Raw genomic sequence first — 12,541 nt, forward strand, 5'->3', positions numbered from 1 at the left:
ACTGTGAGAACGCGATTGGCTGTCAGGCCGCAAGAGAGAAGGGAGAGGCTCGTGCGGGGCTGCAGTCGTCAGCGACTGAGAGAGAACTCCGCCAAAGGGAAGCCTTAGTTCTGGGGAAGCGAATGCGGAAAGGGAAGAGAAAGAAAGAGAAGGAAGGACAAGGCAAGAGAAAGAAAGGAAAGGAAAAGAGAGGGAATTGGAAGGCACACAAGGCAGAAGAGAAGAAAATAAAGACAAAGAAGAAAAGAGGAAAGAAACAGAGAGGTCAGCGAGATAAACCATTGAGAAGAAAGAAAAAGAGCGAGGGCATTCACGACCCTTTGATTCCTGGCGCCCCGCCATCGCAGACCAATCCTGAAGCGTAGAAGGCCTTGCCTCTGACACACACACTGCGCCGCCAAGTCTTCCCGCGTCTTTGAAGGCCTCCGAGCTTCTTTGCCGAGCTGAGTTTGCTGACTCGTTTCGCGAATGGTTCTCTCAGTGAAGAGCGCCTTCGTATCCGGGTGATTGGGACAAAGAAAAGGAAGGCAAAAGAAAGGAAATCCGAGGCTACACTTCGTCACACGGTTTCTGAGAAACAGAACTCCTCGACTGTACACAGAGAACCGAGAAACCGACAAAGTGAGACCAGAGGTGCAGGAAGAAAGCAGAAAAGAAATAGACAGGAGACAGAAAGATGCACAGGTCCATGAGATGCACTGAAACAGCCTGTGTGGTGACCCGTTGGGGACGAGACCGACTTCGAGGGAGACACACGCCGTTGCCCTTGTCTCCGAGCTTCTTCTCCAGTCACAATGGCGAAGAGTTCTCTGTCGGAAAAGAAGGCTGTCTATGCGCATACAACAGAGTAGAAATGCGAGGTAGCAGCCGTAGGTCTCTTAAGGTTCCCCTCTAGAAAAGAAGTTCGTTTCCCCAGCCGAAATCAGGTCTCAAAGCTCGTCCATGCTTTCAGTCGATTGGGGTACTGTGCCTCCGGCAGAAATCGGTGACCATTCTTCCACTGAAGCAAACCATGTGGATCGACAGATAGGCTGAGGCAAAGAGAAGCAGACCGATATGGAGAAAACAAAAAAAGCTAGAGGGGAATCGATGACTCTACCGACTGAGGTGCGAACAAAGAGATAAGTTCACAGACATAGGCCTCCCTGTGCATAGAGCCATGCACAAAACTAATTTCTTATCCAGAGTTAAATCGACAAAGTCATCAATGAGTTGACAGAGATGGACGGAGCCAGACGCCCGGGCACAGATGATGCGTCATTTCTGACAGAAATTCAAAGGTGGCTCGATATACATATATATATATATATATATATTACATGGAAATATACTGTATATTTGCAGAGACGTGCATATACATAAAGCTATATCTGTAATCAAATATAAATATCAACATATATTCATATGCAAATATATGTGCATATATATATATATATATATATATATATATATGTGTAAGCTGCATGCGCACACAACCAGTACTACGGTAGATAGCAGATTCTAACAAAGACAGGTAAGTGTGTTTCGTTTGTGGAGGAGAAAAGCTCGACGGCTGGACTGGACAGACAAAAAAAATTTCAATCTCTATGTGGCTGTTTCCCCTCTCAAGGCAACTACTACCCTTCGCCTTGGTAAAACTATTACTTCACCAACTAGCTAATTAGATCACCCAGAGGCGAAAATGGCATTCTGGTGTACTCAGGCGCTTCAGTCGGTGGAGCAACCTGTGTCCTGTGTAGTACACGAGACACTGAAGAAACAGGAAGAGCGTAACAAAGTCCCATTTAGAACGCCACCACAAAAACCAACAGCAGTTTCTCTTCGCGTTCCTGCGTGTACACTGATGTATATGTAGACGCCTACATGTTCATCTACCTATACATGTAGGCGTACGTTTATGAATGGATCTCTGCCTGCATTGAGAAAAGAGTATATATCCGAACAGCGGTACATGTCCAGATTTACAGTCAATACACGCAAATGCATATTCGCTTTGTGTATGCATACTCCATATACACGTTTAGATTGATGTGTATATATTTATATGAAAAAATATATTACATCTACATTCAGATCCGGAGAGAGAAAGGGTAAGAGCTGCATGTATAAAGGAGGCGCATTTTGCAATGAGCTTTGGCTTGAAGCGCCTCCTATGCCGCTCCATCTTGTTCCCCTTCCTCCCTGCGCGAGTGCACATGGTGAAATTCAACACATAAATCTATGAGAATATATATGTTATGTACGAATATATCCATAAATTTGTAAAGGTAAATGCATACATAAAGATGCATATATATATATATATATATATATATATATATATATATATATATATATGCGAAGATTCGTAGATACATGATACAGACAAAACTTTGTCAAATCATGTCTAACCAGATGGAGTTCGTCCGCTGTACATCCAGCGAATTGCCCACGTCACATTTATTTCTGTTTCACCATAGCGACGTGCGTCGTTCGCTACACAGCTGCACAAGAGCAAGCGCGCATTTCTCAAGCGCGTTCAACGCCATGGTGGCCTAAGCAGTGGAACTAATATTTCCAGCACAGAATGTTAATCCGTATTAACCGGCAAACAGATATCTGCTCATATATAAATACATACATATATATATATATATATATATATATAGGTTTGTGTGTGGAGGACATGAGGTCTAGATGTGTGTGTGTGTGTATTTCTGCACGATTTTGTACGATTAATATATATATATATATATATATATATATATAAATATATTTATATGTATATGTTGATGCCTTGAGGAGTGCACGCCCCACTGAATGTGTGCATGCACGATATGTGATTCCCAGATGTGTCTGAATCTGTTGCGGAGGCTGTCGCTGACGAAAAACTCGAAGGATTACTCCACTGCGTTCAAGTTATCCAAAACATGAAAAAAGACATTTTTAAGAACCAGATAGGATTCCGAGAACCCCTTTCTCTGCCCATCTGTGCATGCTTCAAGCGTCGCCTTTGCCTCCTGTTCTCGCTTAGCTCGGCTTTCCGTCCATCCACTTCTCCGCCTTCCTCTGCTGCCATGTCGAAGAAGATCCTGCCGTTGTGCACCTGCCCCCCCTCTTCTGTATGCAAGTCTTTGCATGCGCATGCTTCCGGACTCACAAAGAAACAACTGGTGCATCCCTTCAACCACAAATCCATTTCTTCGAGCTGTCGTGACACGTACACACATCTACATGCCTACCTACTCGTATTCGCGTATGTATGCATGAAGACACAAGTATGCACAGAAGTAAAGCTGTATACATGTACACACGTACATATATACATATATATATATATATATACATATATATATATATATATACATATATATATATATATACATATATATATATACATATAAATATATATATATATATATATATATATACGTATATACGTACGGATCTGTATATGTGCATGTGCACAAGTAGATAACCACACTTTGGGTTTCTTGTTGAGGTCCACGTGGGCGCAGACGGTCATTATTCTTTTGCGTGTATTTCTTTCGACATGCTTGCTTCGCTTTTCTGTTGATAGCTCCACCCGACTCTCTCCCTCCGTTGCTGTCGCCTTTCTCGTCCGTTCGACTACCTTCTTTCCGGAACTGAACAACGCTCGGCGACTCCTGCAGCACCCGCTCTGGTAGGTAGGGGAGCTGTAGACACTCTTTGCCTTCCTTGTCTTTTCTTGCTTTCCCCTCTCATTCGTTTTGCGTCCAGTCGCTCTGCTCCTACTCCGCTTTTTCGCCTCCCCCTCTCTCTGCAGATTCTTCTCACACGCGCAAATTCTTCCCCTTCCGCTTTGGTGGAGACTCAGCGGCGTCCACCTCCTCAGCTGCCGCGCGGTCCGCAAGCCGGCCGGGTGTGTTCGGCTCCACGGCCGCGCCCGACGCGGGGTGACTGTCTCCTCTTCTGTCTCCGTCCTCGTCTCCGCCTGCCGGGTCTCTCCTCGAGTCGCTGGCTGCAGCCGAGAGGCCGCCGCCGGGAGAAGCCTCGCCCTCGCCGTCAACGAACAGAGACACGGCGAAGGGCGAGTCTGACCCCACAGGGCCTCGGCCGCGGTCCTCCAGAAGGTCCGCCTCGACCCCGCGCCCCACAGAGACCGGCGAGGAGACTGAAGGCGGCGAGGCCAGGACGGCAGGGAAAGAAGGCGCCTGCGAGACTCTCGAGAAGGGCGGCGAGGAAGTTTCTCCGCGGAGGCGAACCGACCGACGGGGCGGAGGATTGCCTTCGCTCCGCCGCCGTTTCCCTCGGCCTCTCCCGCTCGGCGCGAGAGAGACAGGTGTCTCCGACTGTCTCCCGCCGCCTTCCTCACGCACCCCATCCACTGGTGTCTTGGCTCCCGGAGAGGAACCGCCTCCCCCGCAACTGCTGTCTCCGACCCCTCCACTGTCTCTGGGGATACGCTCGGAAGGGAAGGAACGAGACGGAGGCGACGCCGTGGCGATTCCTGAGGTCGACCGTGCAGGAGAAAAGCAAAGACGGACATCAGCTGGAAGAAGAGGCGTCTCAATGAAAGAGGCACCTTTTTCTTGCGAGAAAGACGCGCCGCTCGCAGAGGTGAGGGCCTCGTCCTCGCCCTCAGGAGCCTGCCCCTCGGCCGCGACCAGACCCGACGGACTCGCGCGTCTTCCACTGCGGCCTGCAGAAGAAGACATGTGCAGAGAGAGGAAAACCGAGAACTCCCAACTTGGGCTAAGAAAGACAGAGGAACGACATCTGGGTGATATAGCAGAAACGAAATTCGCATTCCTGTCTCCTCCCCTCCGTGCACACAGTGTGTCTGCCAGGCGTCTCCGGTCTCTCTTCACCTTCTCACTTGAGTGTCTCTATATGAGAACTGCCGTTGTCGTTTGCCCATCCCTTTTTTCCCTTGCATTTTGGACTCTGCCTCCGGAGTCTTTTCTCACCTCGTCGTTTCGCCTCCACTTTCGGCGTTGGCTGCGGCGTCGTTGCTTTCGCAGCATCGTCGCGTCTTCCGCGACCTCGCTTTCTTCCTCTTCCTGGCGCCCCTCCTCGTCTCCGCTTCCCTCGTCCTCCAACTTTCTCCTCCTCGCTCCCCTGAGCGCTGCGGTCGTCTTGTACGTCGCCTGTCTCCGCTTCTGCGAGTAGAGCAGGCTGCGGGCCGGCGTCTTTGTCCTTCGCAGCGAGATACAGAGACGCCGAGCGCTGAAGTCCCCCAGTTTCCAGTCTCTCCGGAACTCGCTCTTCTTTTCCTTCTTTCGCTTCTTTCCCTTCGTTATGTTCACTCCCCCCTCTCCTTTCCTTCGTTTCGTCCTTCCCTTTTTCTTTTTCAGCGTCTGCCTCGCCTCCCTCTTGTTCTGTCTGTTCCTCGCGCTGCCGCCGCACGAGCCGGTGTCTCTTGATCGGCACATCCGGGCGTTTCTCCTCTTTGCGTGAGTCTTCGTCTTCACTCGACGATGGATCTGAGCTCGAAGAGTCGCTTGAATTCGAGCTGTCGCTGCTCTCGCTGCTCTCGCTGCTACTCTCGCTCTCTGACAACACTCGCCGCCGCGTCCGACCTCTCTTGTAATCCTTCTTCACTGATCCGCCTCGTCGTTGCTCTTCTCCTCGCTCCTCCCTGCTCGACCCCACACGCCCCACCGGGCCTTCAGACGCCCCCTTCGACCCCTCACTCGCCCCCTTTGGGCCCTTTGGGCCCTCGCCCTTCCCTGCCAGTGCGCCCAGAGAAGCGCCTCCTCTCTGGGTCGCGCCTTCGGGGGTTTGGGGAGTCCCCACGAAGCCCCTGCCAATTGCCGACTTGGCCGCCGGGGCTCGAATGCCGGCAGAGCCTGTACGGGCCACCGAGGCAGGCCCAGGCGAGGCCGAAGGCAGCGAGAGACCTCCAACAGGCGCAGGTGTCGGCGTCTTCCCTTGTCTCTCCTCTTTCGATTTCACCTCCTCCGAGACAGACGCTCCTTTCTCCAGCCCCGAAGGACCTGACCCCACACCCCTGGAGGCCAAGCCGGCAGTTCCTGCAGGGGCTCCAGGGCGCTTTTTCGCCGCGCATACGTTCGACCTTTGGGCGACGACGGGTGGCGGTTTGACGCCGCGCGCGAGAGCCGAGACTTGCTTGCCTTTCTCTTCACCCTTCCCCGTTTGGCGCTCCTCTGAACGCCTTTCCCCGAGAGGCCCTCCCGCCTTCGGGCCTTCCCCCGGCGTCCGCTTCTCTGCGCCCCCTGCCGCGTCGCCGTCCCCTGACGCGACGGCGGGCTTCGGCGACCCCGCCACGCCGACCGTCTCCGAGGAGACAGGTGTCTCCTTCGCGCCCTTCCCCGAGACCGCAGATCCCGGAACGGCGGCAGCCGCGTTCAGAGGCTCCTCGAGGGGCTCGTCCTGTCTGGGCGCGGCCTTCGCGAGGTGCCCGGGAGACCCGCCAAGGCCTGCAAGCGCCGCAGCTTTTCCAGGCCCCCGGCTCGGGCCGAGAGGCGCGAGCGCCAGAAGAGACGACCCCGCCCCCGTATCCTTCTTCCTGCACAGATCCCTCACGGCGACAGGAAGGAGACGGACCTCGACTTTCTCTCCACTCTTCGCGTCGCCCTCTTCGGGACCCGGGGGAGAGAAAGAAGACGGAGAAGACGAAGAAGAAGACGAAGAAGAAGACGAAGAAAGGCGTTGGACCGGAACTGCAAGAAGGAGCGCCGTGACTGGGAGGCCTTGCGAGGCAGGTGGGAAGGTGTGCAGAGCGACGCAGGGCAGGAGAAGGGCCTCTTCGCTGGGAAACAGCAGCTCGCATTTTTGCGACTTTTCGTGCCACCGGCAGGCAGCGTTCAGCGCGACGGCGGCATCCCGCGCGAGCGCCAGCGACTCAGAGGAAACTAAAGGACATTCGGCGACAATCGGCTTCGCACAGGACGCAGCGGAGACAGAGGAGGAGACAGAGGAGGAGACAGCGGCGACAGAGGAGACAGAAGGCCGGAGGGGACGCGGCACTGAGAACGGCAGTGCCGCAGACGGAGACGCGGGCTTGGAGACACCTGCCTGTCGTTGCAGGGGAAAGGGTCCGAGAGCCTCGACTCGAGCGCGCAGCTCCGGCAGCGCAACCGAGGAGGCCAACGCCTCCGTGTAGACGCCGAGACCAGACGGATCCGGAGACAACAACACGGTGTAGCCGTACGCCTGAAACATCCATGCATGTCGCACATCCTTATACGCAAATATGCTTTATGTATAGATACGTCTTTATATATATATATATATATATATATGTATATACATTGATCGATAAAGACGGATAGAAATAGGTAGAAGCAGACACGGATATGCATGCTCGTCGCTCGAGACAGACGGAGTCATAGAGGAGCACAGATAGCGATAGACACAGATGTAGTCGCCTCTCGAAATTGAACGCTATTGACACTGGCCTTTCTCACAGCCCGCGACAGAATCGCCTCGCGCCTTGCTGTGTGTGACAAACGCGACGCAGGAGGGTCCGTGTCTTTTGTTCCGCCTTCCCTGGAGTCTCTTGTTTGGCATGTTTCGATGTGATTGCATAAGTTTTGTCTCGCTCGTGAGACAGTGTGAAACGGACCGACGAAGACACAGGGACGCTTTTCTCGCGCTGTGGGGCGGCCTGCCCCGCGCTCACCTGGCAGGCCCCAGTGGAGAAGACAAGCCAGAAGCGTTTCGCGTCGTGTTCTGTGGCGAATGTGAGGAGGGCCATGGCGGGAGCGTCGCGCGTTTCACTGTCGACTTTTCGCTGGCTTCGCAGCAAGTCGAGAGCATGCGTCCCGAGCTCCCTTCCGCCTTGTCTCTTCCAGTTCGTCAGGAGCTCGGAGTCCACGCGCGCCCCCAGGTCGGTGGGGGCCTTCGGCTTCTCCTCGTCTCGCCCGGGCCCGCGGCTGGCCTGGCGACCCGCGGGCCGCGCGAAGGCCGCGCCCGGGTGGCACATGAGCGCGGGGAACAGCGGCGAGACCAAGTCGTCTGAAAGGGGGAACTTCTCGCTCGCGTCGTCGCGAAAGGAGACGCGCTCCACGCTCTCGAGTCCGACGGCCTCTGCATGCGAGGCGAGCGGCTTTTCTGCGGGTCGCGGCCCGACGAAGAAGTCCGGTTTCTTCGGGGAGGCGAAACGCGGCGAGAAGGCGGACCCTAGCGAGGCCGCGGAGACACCCCGCTTCGACTGTGCATGCGCGAGTCGCCAGACGCCGCCCTCGTCTCGCTCCTGTTTGGAGTCAACCAAAGACGAACGCGCAGAAGGGGGGAGCGACGACGGAGGCAACAGAGGATCGTAGAGCGAGAGGAAGCCAACGTCGTCGGCGGTCGGGTCTTCACCGACGGAGGCCGCCAGCGGCGCCGGCGCTGCAGACGCGAGCGACGCCGAGGCGCCCGAAACTCCAGCGGCAGTGAAAAACAAGTTCAACAGAAGCTCGCAAAGCATGGACGCAGACAAGTCTGGAGGCAGGCCGTAGGCTGCCAACCGTGTCGTCCCTGAAAGCAGAAATATGCGGTAGGGAGAGAGAGACAGAAGGACTGACAGGAGAGACACTCCGCAGACTCCAGAGATCTCCGATGGGTGAGACGCAGGGGCGACGGAACGTCGCTCTGAGAACCGGAGGACGAGAAAAAGCGCACAGAAGAATCTTGTGAAAGTAACGATTCCATATATCGCATCTTACAAATCATGGCCGACGTCACACACAAAGAAACAACGTAAACCAGGGTCGACATGAAGTCGTGCTACGAACCGAGCAACTGCGATGGACCCGTCTGCGCGTGATACCTCCTTCCATGTGTAGAAACATGATATATATCTACTTATATAGATGTACATACAACTTTATATATATATATATATATGTCTATATACATGAGGAAGATGAGACAACACACCTGGTAGCCAGCCTTCTGCCTCGCAAATAATTCGAGGGATGAGGAGGAGAGGATTGAAACGTTCCAGGGGGAGGCGCCAGACTGCCTGGAGAGGATCAACGCACGAGTAGAGTCTCCGACTTCTGTCTCTCTGCGTCTGCTTCTCGGGCCTCTCTGCCTCCCCGAGACGCGCTTTCTCTGCAAGGAGAGACCTGTCTCTGTTTGTGCGCTTCTCCAGGCTATCTGGGCCGAGGCCGGCCTCGTCCGCAGAGTCCACGGGCGTCGAGCCATCCAGAGAGAACGGACTGGAGTTCGCGTACGGATCGCAGAGACTGTCGATCTGAGAAAAAGCAACGGAGGCGCAACGACAGGCATCTCCACACACCTCCACAACCCCCAAAAGAGCAAAAGTATCTATAAATACATGCATGCAATGCCTGAATGTATGCATGTTGTCGCAGGGGAATATCCTCTGTACCCATGAGTTGATGCCTCTGCCTCTGAGGGCACTGCCTCTCAGTCTCTTGAAAAAACAGCATACCCACATCGACGCATGGAGGCCTCATCCGCTGGTGATTTACGCATCCGTAAAGAGTTTTCTATACACGCATGCGCTCTATGTGAAGTATTAGGAACTTCCTCGACACTCTTTCTCTCTCGACGAGAATATGTTTATAAATACATATGGAAGATTTCGTGGTTTGTATGTATTGATACAGACTTTCTTTTCTCCGCTCTCCCTCCCCTGACAGGTATGCGTGTGTACCATGGAGAAGTCCATGCGCATGGATGGACCTTTGCCTTCTTTCTCTCTCTTACTCATATATATATATATATGTGAAAACGCACATATCTAGATATCTACAAAGATATATATATCTGAATATATGTATATTTGTTTCGCGTCTGTGTGGTTTGTCCTACGTCAGGGAGCAGTGGCGACTGGAGTGCGTCGTCTGATCGTTCCGTGGGCTCCAGCTGCAGCGAGAGAAGGTCGAGAGGTCTCCACTCTTTCTTCGCATGCGCCTCTCTGCTGCTTCCTGGGTCTCCGTCGATCTTCACAGCTGAGGACGGAAGGCGTCTGTCGCCGACTTCCTCTGTTGTCCGAAGGTCGAAACTCCGTTTACCAGCGGAGACGGGGAAGGCGGCCTGGACAGCTTCGCCCCCGTCTCCCTCTCGCCTGCTCCGAGCTCCATACATGGCGCGCGGGTCGCGCGCGGAGTCGTAGAAACAAGGCAGATCTTCCTCTCTCTCTGTGTCGGCTTTCTCCCCACCCTCGGGACGAGGTCCTGAGAGAGGCCGCGAGACAGAGACCGCGGCGGCCGCAGCCGCCTCTGCAGATGCGCAATGCATGCGCTGCGAAAAAGACGCGCCAAGCCCAGGCGGCGCGACCTCGGGGCAACCCGGAGGCGGCGGGATGTCGTCTCCTCCGTGGGCTGTACGTACACCCGGGAAATGGTAGTCGGCATGCGCAGAAGCCGACCGAGGTACGAAGAGGCCGTCGGCTGGGGGCTGAGGCAGATGCGCCTGACTCGCGGGTTCGCGGCGATCCGCCAGACTTTCCGCCTCCCCTCCTGCCCGCCGCTGTGTAGCCTGCGAAGCGCCGCCGTACACATTCTTCCCCTGTACGTACACCTGAGAGAGCGGGCCGGACTCCGCACCCCTCTCGGCGACGAATCCGCCCCCCGCGCCTGCGCATGCAGTCGCGGCAGAAAATGACGAAGCGAAGGACGAAGAATTGAAGGAGGCAGAATTAAAGGATGCAGAGTTGAAGGAGGCAGAGTTGAAGGAGGCAGAGTTGAACGAGGCAGCGTTGAAGGAGGCAGCGTTGAAGGAGGCAGAATTCAGTTGTGCGGACGCACTGAAGGAAGCAGCGAAGGGTGGAGTGGGATGGGCGTGGATCTGCGGACCGGGGCGCGTATCGTACGCGTTTGAGCTCCGAGAGAGAGGATCTGCTGACTCCGACAGGCGCAGAGCGTCAAGGCCGGGGCCGCCTGTCTCTGGCTGTCGGAGTCCAGAGAAGTTTCCAAGCTCCACAGCCTCTTCGCCAGATAGCCCATCACCTCCCGCCGTCTGAGACAGGCGCAGCGTCCCTGAGGGGCGACAGTCTCTTTCAGCTCCACCCCTAAGAATGTTCACTGCATGCAAGCGCGCACTGGAGGCCGTCGCGCTCAGTCTGTGGGAGACTGGGGGGTTGGGACAAGTCTGGAAAGCAGCCGCCGAGGAGAAAGTGACGCGTCCTCCGGAGCGCTCGTGGAGGTCGCCAGCCGGCAGCGGTCTCGCGGGCGCGTAGGTCGAGAACTGCGCCTGAGGAGAAAAAGGAAAGCCACCGACCTGCGGGGTTCGATGTGAAACGCTGGGCGGCCGCGGTTCACTTGAGAAGTAAGCCGGCGGCGGCGGAAAGGCGGAAGGTCCCTGAGGAAGAAAACCTTGAGGAGGCGGCGCCGGTTCGGGGGGCGCAGCAGCCCTCCCGCTGAGAGGCGAGGGCGGCGGGGGGTACATCTTGCCCCCTCACAGAGAGAGAGAGGGATGAAAACAACGTAGATACGGATTCTTCACTGCACGATCGACGCTCGAAAGTTGCGCACTATCATTTTGCGATGTCTCTTGGACCAGGCGCAGCATGCAGGTGCAGATGTTCGTTCTGGAAAGCCAGGCTTCGCAGACTCGCAAAGTATCTTCCTTGTGATGAGCGGCTCTGAACGACCACAGACAGCGAAGGAGAGAGAGACGAGAGAGACTGCCTGCCCCGAGTCGACCTTCTCGCGCTCGCTCCGGGCTGCTGCAGATGCGGGTCTGTCTCTGATTCGACTTGGAAAGCGCCCACGGCGACACAGAAGACCCTCGAATTCTGCATTTACAGGTAACTAACTGACGAAAGCGCACACGGCGCGCCCTGGGGTTCTTCACACGGCATCACCGGGTGCGTCGCCGGGTGTCGCAAAAAGACAATTCAAGTGGTGACTCTGTTCTGAGAACCGAGCCAGGTTCCACGCTCTCTCTGGCGCAAAGAAGTAAAGCGGCAGGACGAACCGGTCGTAGCCTCTGGAATTGGTAGTGCATGCGGCCCGGCCCCAGGGAGCGGTCCCGAAAATGAGAGAAGCGAGCGGCGGAAAACGGGCGACCGACCAAAGGAAGGAGACTGGAGAAGAGAGAGAGTAGAGAAGGAACAAGAGGCGAATGACGAGACGGAAGCGAGACGGAGAGACACGAAAGAAGAGGGCGAGAAAGTAAGACCTCTACCCCGCGGGGTGTCTAAATTGCATGTGGTATCCACGCCTATCCACGCCTCTCGTGTGTCGGAAGGAGGGCCAAGGAGGATTTCCAGTCGACGAAGAAGTTTCAGACCGACTTGGCAGAAGGTCAGCGAAACGAAGAAACAGAAAACACGAGAAGGAAACACGATTGCTCCGCAATTCGAGTGGCGCGCGGTGCCCCGAAAACTTTGCAGGTCCAGCGCAGCAGCCAAGCGGGCTCGGACGCGCCGAGAACCGCGCATGCAAGGCGGCTAGCGGAGAGAGAAAGCAGAAAGGAGAGAAGAGAAGAAGTTGAAGACTCAACCAGGAAACAGAAAAAAAACGCGAGAAATGGTGAAGAAAAATACGAGGCAACACAACAGGCGCCTCGACCGAGCGTGAGCAAGCGCATGCAACCGGCCCGCCTGGTGTAGAGACACCGCAGGGTAGGAAACACAGTGTCGATATTGCAGACA

General features: G+C 55.1%; 1 protein-coding gene across 1 annotated transcript; it reads right to left on the minus strand.

The window, feature by feature from the left end:
• Window positions 1-2,962: 2,962 nt before the first annotated feature.
• Window positions 2,963-12,380, minus strand: TGME49_264890 (hypothetical protein). The gene is made up of 5 exons (XM_002368577.2): window positions 9,754-12,380; window positions 8,851-9,169; window positions 7,610-8,448; window positions 4,932-7,140; window positions 2,963-4,663 (listed from the first exon to the last, which is right to left on the minus strand). The coding sequence occupies exons 1-5, from the start codon at window positions 11,329-11,331 to the stop codon at window positions 3,795-3,797; spliced, it is 5,814 nt and encodes a 1,937-aa protein (XP_002368618.1). The 5' UTR covers window positions 11,332-12,380; the 3' UTR covers window positions 2,963-3,794.
• Between the last annotated feature and the right edge of the window lie 161 nt (window positions 12,381-12,541).

Source organism: Toxoplasma gondii, chromosome IX (genome assembly GCF_000006565.2).
Source record: "Toxoplasma gondii ME49 chromosome IX, whole genome shotgun sequence".
Taxonomy (NCBI): Eukaryota; Apicomplexa; class Conoidasida; order Eucoccidiorida; family Sarcocystidae; genus Toxoplasma; species Toxoplasma gondii.